This window comes from Phalacrocorax aristotelis, chromosome 2 (assembly GCF_949628215.1).
Source record: "Phalacrocorax aristotelis chromosome 2, bGulAri2.1, whole genome shotgun sequence".
Lineage (NCBI taxonomy): Eukaryota > Metazoa > Chordata > Aves > Suliformes > Phalacrocoracidae > Phalacrocorax > Phalacrocorax aristotelis.
Genome location: NC_134277.1, coordinates 85729524 through 85743703, shown reverse-complemented (window position 1 = coordinate 85743703; position 14180 = coordinate 85729524). Strand labels below are relative to the sequence as shown.

At 41.6% G+C, this 14180-nt stretch overlaps 1 protein-coding gene across 6 annotated transcripts in view; it reads right to left on the bottom strand.

Moving 5' to 3' along the window:
- MYO10 (myosin X) overlaps positions 1-14180 on the bottom strand; it is a 228965-nt gene that overhangs the window by 46650 nt on the left and 168135 nt on the right. For all 6 annotated transcript variants that reach the window (XM_075084235.1, XM_075084237.1, XM_075084238.1 and 3 more), the window contains 2 exons: positions 13308-13416; positions 10040-10120 (listed from right to left, as the gene is read on the bottom strand). In XM_075084235.1, the coding sequence (XP_074940336.1) occupies positions 10040-10120; positions 13308-13416 (190 nt within the window). The remainder of the gene's footprint in view (positions 1-10039; positions 10121-13307; positions 13417-14180) is intronic.

Genomic DNA, 14180 nt, shown 5'->3' with positions numbered 1-14180 from the left:
CAGAGGAGTCACGGTGCTACCACCTCCCCAGCAAAGCTCCCATGAGCTGCACCAACTGCCCAGCTCCCTATTGTCTGATTGTGGAACGCATATCAGGAACATGGAGGAGACGAACCAACATCAGCAACCTCAAACCTCATCATGCATCAGCCAAAACCTTCCTGTAGTTTAGGCTGCCTGCCCTCTCACGGCTACAACTCAGCTGCTGTCCTGAAACACGGACTTTGCACTCACTACATTCCACTTTATACAACTGAAACCACAACCTCACTTCTGTAATTCTAAGGACGGGATTATGAACGGTCCTGCCTCGCTTCTTAGGCTTATAAACTGCCTAAAACCACCAGAAACAGTAAATTCTGAGTGTAAGTTAGACAACAAAGGTAAGATGCTTTGATGTGCTTTCAGCAAGAATTTAATGTGTAAAGTTTCATCTTATGAGGTGACTGCAGACGTTCTGAAGCGTACTTAGGCTTTAGAAATTTATCACAGCGAGGTTTTCCCCCCTGAAGTCTTTGCTTCTTCACCACATCCCATGACTGAATTAAGAAAAGCCATATACATATACACGTGTAAACAGATAGGTACAGTTAAAGAGAAAAAAGTTCAGCAACTGACCCAATCTACTCTTAAATAACACTACCACCTGCCCTTGACATGGATTTTGTGTTCTGAGGGTAGCTCTGACAAAGATCTGTGAATAGCTGGGATGGTACTATAACTTTCAGATAATTCTTAATGGTGGTAATCTAGCTGTACTGGACAAAAAAATAATTGTTGTCATGCTTCCATTTATGTTACAAGTTGTAAATATATTTTTTTTTAATAAGCCAACAAATGAGAAACAAAACAAAACTTATCTTTTTTATGAAACCAAGCAGTTTTAGCAAAAGAAATACTTAATACATATCATTAGTGTTCCACAAAACAAAAATACCTGCATTTTGACCTACCACTGCTGTTACCACTTGGGGTTTAAAAGGATGCGTCTTAACATCATTAAGAAGAACAACTACAAGTTATGAGAACTCCCTTTCCCAGTCCCATAGGCACTTTATCAGATCATATCTCCTCCATATGGATTTGCAAGGCAAATCTAGGGTTGCTCTTCTTGAGACCAGAATAAAGCTCCCATAGACTTCAGTGATGCAGGATCAAACTCATTCCCTTCATAACAGGTTCTCTCAAGCAATTTTATCCTAATTTTCTACCTTGTGGCTGAATTCTAATGTTTGCAGAGGCAAACTCTTTAGGTGGGAAAGCAAGGAGCAAAATGCAGATCCCAGAGGCAAAGTCAACCAGTGGTGAAGAACACAGCTATTTTACCTGCTGGGTTGTGTTGGGGGGTTTATTTCATCGGGGGTGGAAGGGGGAGTTGACACAGCAAAGAAAGTCAAAATATACTGCTGTTATAATATCCTTTCCATTACTACTGTAATTAATTATTTTCATGCATATTCCATTTCTTGTATTTCTATGGTGAAAGAATTACTATCTCAAATGTGCCCCATCAAGTTTCTCCAGTAAAACTCCAAAATTAATTTAGACTTCTTGGTGCTGTAGATATCTTGCTGGACTCCCCCCACTCGCCAACACACTTGCCCCCAGTATCGCTTCCTTATCATGTAACCAAAGCAAAACTACAGCCATGCCTTCTTCGGCCTTAAGAAGTTACAGGAATACTACGGTCCTAAATTTTACATCACTGGTTTTCCTGAATCTATGCCACAGATTGCTGAACAACAGAAAAGATCTTTCTCCAGAGAGCAGCTCATCACTATAACACAGGTCTTCCCTCCTCTGCACACGCAGCTCTACTTCTGCTGAATTCTTCCCTGCTCTATGAACAATCCTTCCTTTAACTTTCAAACAGAGTGTGATTTATTAAAGCAGACCGCTTGGCAGTAAAGCTCCCCTGGCATTCAAAAACATGATTAGACCACTAAATTCAGTCATTTTTTCATAAACCTGATTCTGCTTGCAGTTACCCTCTTTCAAAGAAAATACAAGCCCAGAAACATCTCCAGTACAGCTTGCTCAGCCAAACTGCATGCACTTTCTTTTCTCTTTCTACAAGTCCACTGCAGCTCCAAGTATGCAAGATTAAAATTATTTAAAAACCTGCGTGAATTAACTCCCTTACCTTTTAAGGCTTTTCCACCCTTCAGCGTTCGCCCATTGTGAAAAACTGAATCTTTAGCAGTTGCGGCTATGCACACACACACAGACAGCACAGAACAGGGCTTTCTTCAGCTCACTGGTATTTCAAGTCTTTCATGTGATATCTTTGGCTGTACTTGCTTAATTCATTCCTGCTGCTACTCAAAGGAAGTCAAGCCTAGCGAGGGCTGGCTCTACAGCAGTCGCTGTAGATATTCCTGACTAACAGGACACAAGGGCTAATCTCACCTTATAGGCATCAAGAATGTAAATATATTTCACAGCCAACAAATTCCTAAACCTTAAGAGATAAAATGCACAAAATGCCCTAAGACACAGTTTAGCGAGGGAGTTACGAACACTGAAGTTTTTGCGACAGAACAATACCCTCTACTCCAGCTATGCTTCTGGAGCTCTAAGGTTGGCTATTTATCATGGACTGTGCATATTCCCTTGAAGTAGTTACCATGAGAACACAGCAAACAGGATTTGAATGTAAATTGCCATCTAGAGATGTGGGGGGATTTTTTTTTGTTGTAGTAAAAAAAAGAAAACTTCCAAGGCTTGATGAAGTACACACTTTTTCTGTGCATACATTTGCATGACAATGCTTGTGATTCAAATACTTGTTAGAGTACACAGGAAGGAAGAAAATCCAAGTTATTTGCTCAGTATTTATAAAAAGCAGATACTTCAGACTGGGGATCAGTAGTTGCAGTTCCACAAATGCCCATCCATGTTACACAGACACATATGTAGGAGTTCATTAAACACAAAAAAACCCATCAGGTGGCACAAAATGCAGAATTATTGGAGTGTCTGAGGTCAGCTGGAGGGGGTAAGACCCTCTGCTGCTGACAGATCAATTGCTACACTGGTCGAAATTCCTCTCACTTCTAAATATTACACTTAACTACACAGCAAGCGTTGCACTTCAAGAATATCCCACCTCTAGGCATTTTGTTTTACCCCAGAATGGTTCTGGTACTTTGCTGTTCAGGCCACCTCCTCTCAAGTCCTTCCTGAAGCAGCGTTTGCTCCCCATGCATCCCCCACCCTGCTCACAAGAGCACACTGCCACAGGTACTCTCTGAGATCCAAAAACGACTCCCACCGCTGGTGGACAGACTCCTACCAAATGGTCTTTCCAGGAAACTTGGCAGCTGTGCACGTACGTGCTGCAGAACATGCAAAAATCTGTTTGCCTGCACTGCCTGGAGTTTGATGCAATCTTTACAGCACAGTGTCTGCTCCCTCCCCGGCAGCACCCTATGTCAGCTCTCCATCCCCAGCCTTCAGCACCTCAGATTTAAACTCCTTACACCACGGTCACTGAAAGACAAACTCTAATACACTTAGCAAAAGGATGCTTAGTCAGCCCTGCTTAGTAAACAACAAACCTTGATGAAGAAAAAGGACATGCCTGTCTGGGTGATTGCCTGGAGAGAAGAATGACCTACTTCAGCCCAGCAAGCAGCAACGCTCTGAGATGGGGACAAAGGGACAACCCAGTGGCTCCCGGGCAGCGTAACTGACACGCTGCACTGCAGAAGCGATGGGAGTGATCCATCGGAGGTGACACAGAAGGCAGGCACTGCCTGTGCAGCATGAAACTCCTTGCAGGAATCATCTTGTTCTTTCAGCCAGGGATTCAGATCCACACGTAACATTACTGCCGGCACTTTGCGAGCAGAAGCGATTGCTTTCCTCACACCCACTCTCCTTATCACTTCTACCTAAGGAGTCTTCCAGCATCTGACCTAATTACTCAAGTGATGTGCCAGAAAATGATGCAGCTAGGACATACTGTACAAGTCTTGATTTGAAGCTATGTAATTCTGCAAAACCCAAGGCGACAAGATCCAGGTAGCTGAATTAAGCAGCGTCAGCTGGGCATGATGCCACACCTTACGACTGCGCCTTCCTGATTACGAACAATAAAGCCTTATGAGCTAGTTAAAGGGCTAAGGATAAATAGTTTGTATTTGGCCCCGTGCACTTGTTGGCCTGTGAGATCAGGCCAACGTGCTGTTTTTGGGAAACGGTTGCTCTCCTCCCAAAGGAGGAGCCTGCACAGCAGCTCCCGGAGCCTGACCCAGGCTGCCCCAGCAAGCCCGATCTGTGCTCAGAGCCTGTGGCTGCGCTTCCTCCAGAAGCAACGACAGCAGTAACTGGCAGCCAGAAAGCCTTCTTAAAAAAAAGTATTTATTGAGAACAACTGAGATTAAAGAGAGGTTTTTAAAATAGGCAGTAAGGATCTCTAATACATGAGCTGCTTATACAACTTTAAGTTAATACTACTAGACCTTAACTTTCTCCAGATAGTACTGCACACACCCAGCAGCTGTACCTGGGCCATATAATCTATTCCCTTTACTTTCAAAGTATGACAGAGTAGCTATTAACTTGATGATCAGGGTTCCTATTCCCTTTTTCTTACGAATAGCCAGTCAAATTTACCCTGTGATTTGCTAGGTCCCAGCACAAGAGAACACTGCAGCTTCACTACAGAAGGGCTACCCCGGGGCTCTGCAACTAAATGAGGAAACCATAAGGATACCTCCATTTAGGCCCTAACGCTTTATCGCTTTTAACTGCTGGGCTCAGCATCTTTAAAAACCCACAAAGGCATCTATTCCCCAGTAAGGAGACCCAGAGCCTTCTAAGTGACTGAGGTTGGTGTATAAAGCAAAGTGTAAGGTATAAGTTGTGGATACAACTGCAGTAGGATGAGCATAGAAAGTTTGAAGCTGTACTACTTTATTAAGGATAATTTTAAAAATAAAGTTCTATGCAGATGCTTAGCAAGCCTGTGCTGAAGGTATAGTAGAATACCCTTGAAGTTCAGACTCTCCCTCCCTGCACCTTTCAAGGTTTTATGTCAGTGCTGTTCTTAACGCAGCAGCATTAGATCTGCGCTGCCTTTATCTGTATTTCTGCAAAAAAAAAAAAGAAACCTTACTACAAGGCAAACTCAGTAATTCATACAGTCAAGGCTTGATATGACATATTGCAATTCCAGCTTGACAAACAGTTCACATACTGCATTCATTGAACTTGTACCTGCTCCACACCCTGCACACAATCATCCTCGCAGATGGGGCCAAGCTGTTCTCTCATTGTTCCTTTGTACCGCGTTCCTGAGCTGTACTTCTAACTGATGTTTAGGCTGGTATCATGCTATACTTACCTTTGCAATGATTCAGAGCTATTTTAATAGCACAAGTCTAATGCAGACGCCAAGCGAAATAGGTTTGCATCTTATTTCATATTAGGGGACATACTACTTGGTATTCCAGGGTGTCTCATGACCTATGCCTCAAAGTACATTGCAGGTGCCAATAGCCATACCTTGATCCCTTTAAATGGCTCTGTCCCCAGAAGCGATGTTAGCAATCTTATTGCCTTGATAGTAATTTTCCCAGAATGAATGTGCAGCATGATAAGTGTCCTAAGCAGCCATAAGCCTCACGGAATTTATTACAGACCTTTTTGTATCACTCTTCCTTTGAATTGCAAAGTTATTACTAGTTTACTGTTGCTCCCTGTAACCCCTATCCTGCAGTAAGTTTACAATACAGGTTTAATGTTGTCTCATTTCTTTACCTTACCTAATTAAATTTTAAGATTTAAAAAAAATAATATAAAAAACCTGCAGAGAAACAGAATTGCCCCTTCAGTGCTCAGAAGCTTCGGAGAAGGTGACTTTTATCTTGCCAGTGGCAAGACCATCACTGCAACAGAGGAATGAGACAGACAATAAATGAGCAGAGCAGACAGGGAGGTGAGTAGAGACCCTGTAATCCTGTTCAGGTGGCACATACCAACATAGATTTCTTAAAAAAAAAAAAAAAAAAAAAAGGTGAAATTCTTGTCTACATCAACAATTTCATGCCAGCTCTAATGCAGCTAGGATTTTGCCCATCAGGACCAAACTGGACATAGGTCTGTAACCAAAGAGATGTGCATGAGAGAACAGCCACGCCTGACCCTGCTGAAGTCTGAAGAACAGGGAATTACAGAAGAAAGCTGTAATAATAGACGTTTTAAGAGACCAGCACAGATAAAGCCATGCAGATGCTGGAGGTGGCTGCCGGAGGAGGCCAATCACAATGATTATGCCAATATTATGCCACTCACTATGATTATGCCAATATATTTGCAAAAGAGAAATCCTATATGGAGAAGGGAACTTGAGAAGGCACTTGAGCCAACCCGCCCAAGGCTGGCTTCTTCTGGCCAACAGGAAAATTTCTGCCTCTGAAACAGCTTGCACAGGAAGTTCAGATCTTAAATTTACCCTGAGCTGTCTCCTGAGTGGCACCAAAGCGTAGCGACTTTATTAACAGCAGCAAGCTGGAAGAAACATTCAGCTGATGGCTGTAGCAGTGGTTGTAGCTTGTTTTAAAAAGATAGTCTTTGAGTCTTTGTTGTTTTGGGTTTGGGTTGTTTGGTTTTTTTTGTCGGGTGTGGGTTTTTTTTTGGTTGGTTGGGTTGAGGTTTTTTTGGTTGTGGGTTGTTTTTTTTTAATTTAAGGTGCACAGAAAAGGATAGATGGAGACCAGAAAAGGCAAGGTTGCAGGGAGGAATCATTACTCAATAGAACAGGAGGCACGAGAAGAAACATGAGACGAAGAAACAGGGAAAGACGCGTCAAAGTTCAGAAGGATGAAATGATACATAGTTCTGCAAGCTGCACTGAAGATATGGGGAGTTGAGGAGAAAGACCCTTCATTAGCAGAAAATGCTCATTAAGCATACCAAGTGGAAGTTTCCACGTTATGGCTAGTTCAGAACAGACTGGAAACTGTGAAAACAGATACACTGATTGTTCAGGGGTCTCCCAAAGATTAATGGGTCTTCTGTTCTTCTGGCAGAGGCCTGTTCACTGAAATGTCTTGTGACAAAAGGTCATGTACTCTGTGCGCACCCTTTAGGAAACTGCTCTAATGAGCGTAGATCTTGCTTTGATATGTAAATATTCAGTGGTTTACTGCATATGCCGAGTTGTTTTTGCTTGCCACTGTAATGTATTTAAAACTTAAACTTTTGATCAATTAAAAGAATCAAATAACTACTGCAAATTATCACATCACTTATCCAACATGAATATACTTTAATGTCTAGAAAAGCAGAGGAAGTACTGTCTGCTCCACATTCTGCTTTTCAAAGGCTTGAATTTGTCTTCCATCTACTCAACCTCATTCACCTACAGAATTCATACTTCCAGAGTAAACAGTTCTCGAGCACCACCAGCTCTTCCCCTCCACAGTTACAAAGGATGCTGGCTGAAGGTGTGTCACCTATTTGTACCCAACCCAGAGAGCAACGAGTAGCTTGAGGGGACTTTGCTCCTGAAAACATAACTTCTGCTCTCTCCTTGCTCAGTCTTTCTTGTCCAGCTCTCCTTTAATGCTGCATATTTCAAAAAAGCAATTAAAACCCCCTTTTCTCTCACATGATTTGTTATTTGGCAAGCTCTGTTTAAGTACTTTTTGAAGAGTGACACTTTATCATTCCATATCACGATCACTAGAGAGTTAAAACTATGGATGGAAAACACAGAGGAAAATGCTGAATGAGGATTTTTACTTTCTTTCAATAGCAATTTCTCCGTTTCAGTGGCTCATCTGAATGTTTCAAGCAGTTATGTTTCTAACCAACCCTGCACAGGGAGTCACGTATACAGTAATCCCTGCTAGTCCGTGCACAGCTAACGTGCCTCTGAGCCGTGCTGGTGCAGACGAATGCAAAATGACCCACCTTATTTTCCTTTGTCTAACTGAAATGAAGCACTAGGTCGTATGAAAGGATACACTATAAAATGTTTAATGTGATGTGCATCCACAGAATCCAGCTGAGCTACAGAGGAGCCAAATGCCATCCATGTGCCTGCTTCTGTACCTGCCCCACTGCAGAGGGAGCAATACCAACAATGTCACAAGATTGGCACTAAAATTCACTGTGTCTGTGAGTTGTGCTGGAACAGAGAGCAGTGCAAAGCAGACAAAACTTAAAACAGTGAATGCCAAAAATGCATTTTGAGAACGCTTCCGCGAGTGAAGAATGCCATCAACAAGTATTATATATGGCTTTCCTTCTCATTTTCCATCAAGTCTTCTACTGAATCAGCTACAACAGGTAAGCTGTGTGACCCTTTCTCTACTCTTGTTCTTCCAGTAGGATTTCTTTTTGGTAAAGCCATTGAATCAAGTTAAAATTGCAATCAAATTAAAGCAAATAGAAAACAAGGACAAACATTTCAGTGACATTTTATACACGCTTTGAAAGTGACTGTCTACAGGAATTTCCCAGTCTGTTCTTACATACACTCCTGCCATTAGACGTGATTTCCTGAGACTAAGGCTGTCTCAAGCTCCTTCTGCTTGCACAGCTGCTAATTCTGTGAGAACTTGATTTTAATGATAGTAAAATATATGTGCAGATAGAGTAGCATATGCCAAATTTGTCTGGGACGGAGCATTCTTGTGGGAAAAGACTGGTAGCGCAACAAGGAACATGGGAGTTGGAACTCGGTGGTTTCAATGCCACGGAAATGCAACAAGCGCCTGGTTCTTGCATCAACCATGGCAAATCTTTCTGACTTTGGTACTGTGGAGATGAGCCTTACTCAGATGCAAAAGGACAAATAAGGAAAGTGTGTGAGTTCTTGAAATTCTTCTTATCTCCAGTGGCAGGAGGTGGGCTTATAAGGGTCATGGGACTTCCAGGCAGAAACAGGAGCAGAAAACTGCCCTCGCTCCATGATCAGGGGCTTTGCTACACACATACGCTCATTGACTCCAGCTGTCGGCCAAGGCACTGTGATGCACAAAGTAGGTCGTATTTGCCCCCTGGCTGTTCTCTCTTGCCAAGGTTACCACGATCTTCATGTCATTTGCCACAACATGAGCAACAGTGCAAAAGTGGAGTTAAAAACAGTAAGCAGCTGAAAACATGTCGAGGATGTACCCTCGACACCCAGATAATACAAAAACCTGTAACGCAATCTGCCTTGTTTGATGTTTTGGTGTCCCGATTAACCAGACATCCCAGAAAAATATAACATATAAGACTGGATTTGCAGCAAAGTCACCTATTTCTCAGCTGCAACGTGAAAACTATAAACCAGATTTGTTAGCACCCCTGCCTCTTGCATTTTTGACCTAAGCAGACCATACTGAACAACCGTGTATAAAGCCAGAAAGAGTGTGCAAAATCCCAGAACATCAGGACCAGGCGAACAATATTAACTTCAGCAATTACTATCCCATTACCTATACCATTTCTACAGACCCCTCCAACATATCTAAATAAGTCTTGACATGGCCTTTCATTATCTGTGACTCAGAAGACAAATTGACACAGTAAGCCTTAGTTTCCAAGAGTACTTTAAAAACATAAGTCTGTAGCAGAACAAAACAGCCAGCATGAAGACACCTAGTACGGCAGGTCAGTTGGAAGACTAGGAATCTGATGACAGAGAGTTGATCATTCACACCAGTTTTGCTATATGCACCATCATTCACTTGCTATCATGATTTAAAACAAACTTTGTAGTTTTGACATTTTCTTCCTAAAAAGGGTCTCACAGAGTTGTCAAATGTGCAGTGCAGCCTTCTACCTTCCTTTTATAACCATCCTTAGAGCCAGTCATTTACCAGAGTTGTGAGCAATGACTATTTAAAGGTGCCTGAAGACACAGCCTGCCTGCAAAATACACTCAAAAGCCTTTCCCAGTGCCTTTGCCTTGCAAGGCCTTTTACGAAGTCAGTGAAAAATGCTACCCTCTGCTTCATATAGTGGTAAATAACAAAACAGGCAGTGAAAGATTAGGCCCGAGACATACAGAAAAGACGGGTGTGATTTTAAATCTTACCTTCTGCACGTTGGGTTTGATGCACCGAACAAAGAAAGGATTTGAAGAACTCAGCGTTGCCATTAAAGAATGAAGTGATTCCTAAAACAGAAGAAGAAGTCAGACAGCACTTCACAAGCTGGCTTTTTCTACAAGCAAAATACCCCAGCTAAAGCTCTTGCAGCTTAACATTGCAGACAGTATCTAACTGCAACACCTAGTGGTTCACACTAGAAATGACCGCACTATGTAAGCTCTTGCTATGCAGTGAACATGCAGAGTCAATACATGCCATTTGTTTCTTCCACCGGCCCTTCTGATCAAAACTATCATAACTGTTTTACAGTAAACAAGACATACAGAATGATACGAAGAAAACTGTTCACAAGGAGACACCAAACTGGAAAGTTTTTGTTTCAGGGAGCTTTTGATTGACTGCTTAAGACTTCAGACCCACATTCCTTAATTGCTACAAGTAACAAGGAAGCATATGGGGTCCAGCATAAAACTGAAGTAAACCACAAAACTAGATCTCCTCTTTCCATGTCAGCCACGCCATATCCACTCATTTCCCATTTTCCCTGCCATCAGCAGCATTTTGTGTACCGGGATTTCCTCTCTCTTGTGCAGTCTCAACCTTTCTTACTAAAAGGGCACTCTGATGATAAATGTACAGCAAGAAGAGGGCATAAAAATGATAAAAATTTATGAAAAAAGAGTTACTTTAGAATACAGTAGCCATTGTTTTATCAACACTAGATTTTAAAACACTCCCAAAATTAACAAAAATTGAGTGAAGGGTGGTAAAGGTGGTGGTAAAATAGGGTGGTAAAGAGAACACATCTTACTGAAAGACAATGCTAACAACATTTAGCAGTTTCATATGTGATAGCTAATTACATTTATGAATGAAACGGGAGATTTTAAGGTTCAGTTAAAAAAAAACCATAGAAGAAAACATGGGGCTTTTCCTAGTTTTAGAACTCTGAATGACCCAATACACAGTAGACTATCGGTTGTCTGAACCTCAGCCTGGAGATAAAAACCACAAAAATCCCTCAGTCCTTTTATGGTTATTACTTTAATTACACATCCGCCCCTTCCCTCCTGAGCCGTCATTCCATATCTTATTCCAGCCTGCCTCATTCGCTATCATTAAGTATGATAAACCATTTTAAACTGAAGTCTTGCATTTACTTTACTTTGCAGAGATACAAATGACTGCACAGGAGCAGAGCCCAGGCTCTGAAAAACCCAGAAAGCTAGCAATGATAACATTTCATCCCTCAAAGGTGGCGCTGGGTGCCAGGCAGCAGACAGAATATAGAGCAGGCTGCCAAGGAGACAGAAGATTCCATTTTTAAAGGAGCAACACTGTGTGCCCCACCATATGTTTTGGAGCAAAACTGCCAATGGCAGTCTGTTTCAACAAATTCTTGCTTTAATCTGCAAACCAAGGGCTTTCTTGATGATTCAACATGAAGCGATAAAGGTAACAGGCAGAGTTGTGGCTGTGCACAGGAGCTGGTACAGAGCAAAGGGAGCAAATGGTGAAGTGACTGGGAACATAAACGACAGTTCTTGGTTCGTTTGCCTTTGCCAGCATACGGACCAGGAGTCCGGGGCAGCAAACATTAAACAGCCAGAACATACAAAGGCAAATAATTTTGTGTAAAGGCAAATATTTACAGTCTCAAAAAGTAAAGGCTTCATCTGTATTAAACCTGCGTGAACATTACAACATCTACGGACAATGAAGCCAATTCTCAGGCTTTTAGTGACACAGGCTACTACTTAGATTGGAGGAGTTGGTCAATCTATACAAAAATTATTTAATCTGTTTTCACACCCATCTGTGCTACAGACAGCTGGATTCTGCACAGTGCTGAATGCCTCTAAGTCACTGTCAGGTGACGAGCTAATCTGAAGTTTGCCCTGCTTTAAGCAACAGGCTGAAGCAGATAGTAAATAGCCTCAGCTATTCTGTGTGCACCCCCAAGCCCACATTAGGCAGGCCGTCAAATGAAAAGAAGAGTTAACCAACCTATCATGAGAATAAAACTGTGAAGGCAAAGTTCTTATCTTCAGTCAAAATGAGATGGACTAATCCCCGGAAAAGCTTTAAAATGTGGAAAAAATACCCAAGCTAATTCTTTGCGAACAGGATGATGTGAAGGCAAACCTCTTGTAAAGCAGCTCAGCTGGTTAATGGTCAGTTACTGCAGCTCTAGATAAGAGGCAACAATATTTTGATTTAATGTTTTATCATGCTTTATGCTAGCCAGGGGCCCTGACAGAAAAGAGAAGGAACTCTACATCGTGTTTTACCTTGCAACGTGGGTGCAAAATTATGGTCATTTTTTATATGGTAATGTCTTAAAGGCCTACTTTGCACAGGTACAAAGGCTAAGTGGAAACAGTACCTTCTGCTATCCCAGACAGCTAGTAAATAATACCATCTCATCACAAGAAGTGGGTCTTGTCTGAGACAAGCCACAGTAACACAAAGCAAGCTGTCCAGGGAATGTAACATTAGCCTTTCTTAATAAAAGACACTGTGTGTGCCCCAGCATTTATTCTTTGCTGCTCTGTCCAACAGTTAGCAATAGTCTGTCAGGATAAAATCTGCCCTCAAGGGGTTTGAGTCTGCCCCCTTTTTTAAAAAAAGTGAATTAACACTGCAAATATATATTAAGTCAAACAAAATGAAAGACAACTAATCCAGACTTGTACTCATGCAATTTGGAGAAGGTTTTGTGCCAATCTTTCTCTTTTAAATACTTTGCAGATAGACTATGCGAGATTTCAGTTTGGTGCCATTTTTGATGGCAGGGCTATAAAGCCTCATAAAAAGGTGTTTAATAAAAATGCTTTCCAAACTTCAAGTTAAAAAGCAAGACAACACCTTAATGAGGTATTTATTCAGTATTTATTTTTCTTAGCATACAGCACTGCTGTAAGGCTTTGTGCCATGTTGTGTTGGATTTTAGATTAGAAAGGAAAACCAAGACCAGAGAGACCAGCTTCACAGATGAGCTTTAAAATAAGAACAGGTAAGCAAATGGAAAGCAATAGAAGTTTTGTGTGGATGATATGACGTGAAGGTTAGTTTCTGCTTGCAGCTAGCTAGTATGGCCAATCAATTGATTAGTTAGTGCAGTTTCACAGAAGAGACAGCAATGCTTTGATGCTGAAGTTTTGCCTGTTTTAATCTGCAACTGTTCCTTACTGAACATAGGGTTTAACTATCACTGATTAGCTACACAGCGGAGATGACATATTAACTAACCTTGAACTGGAGACTGACAGTAGGTTTTCGGTGCTTGCTTCCACATTTAAGAGTGTCTTGATTGTTGCGACTTGAAACATGTTCAAATAGATCATAGATGAAATCAAGACTGAAATGGGAAGGAAAAATAAAATCTCTAAAGCATATCTTAACAGACTACAAGCTTTACCACTATAGAATGCAAAGAAAGCGCTGGCCCTTAAAAAGCAGCATCTCTCTCCAACAAATGCTTACTGATTTTCTCCATAATCTTTAGTAAGCAATACATTTTGCCTTTGCAGAGTTTATGCAGGGGAACAAAAAAAACCCCAAAACAAAGCAAAGCAAAGCAAAGCAAAACAAGGAGGTTCTTTCTTCTCTGCTCCCAACACATCATTATGGGAAATGAAGTGTGAGGTCCTAGAGTCCTTACTGCATTTTACTTCACTCACTCAACCAAAACTCCAGCCGACTGTAATGGGAACTGTACTTGAATAAAGGCTAAAAAACAAGATTTCCAGTTTGTTTGGGGCCATAACACAAAATAACCACCCACATGAGCTTCACTTTCAGATACCGGTTGTGTATGCTGTCTTCTACACTATCTGTCCGGTATCCTCCTCCTACCACTTCTACAGAAGTGCAGACCTTTCAACTTAAATGGAGTCGCTCCAGACAGACATTGGTGCAAGTGCAAAGCCAGGCTCGGCAGTTTTAACTCATTTATTACTTTTACCTCCATACTTCAATTGACAGATGTTATGTCAGATACATCATGAAACCAGACCAAAAAACATAGAGAGGGAAATGCTTATGAAGAGTTTCTCCTGTGCAGAAGGGCTTAAGGGATTTACAAACACTCAACTCCCACAGCAAGGCAGGATGACTGGACCA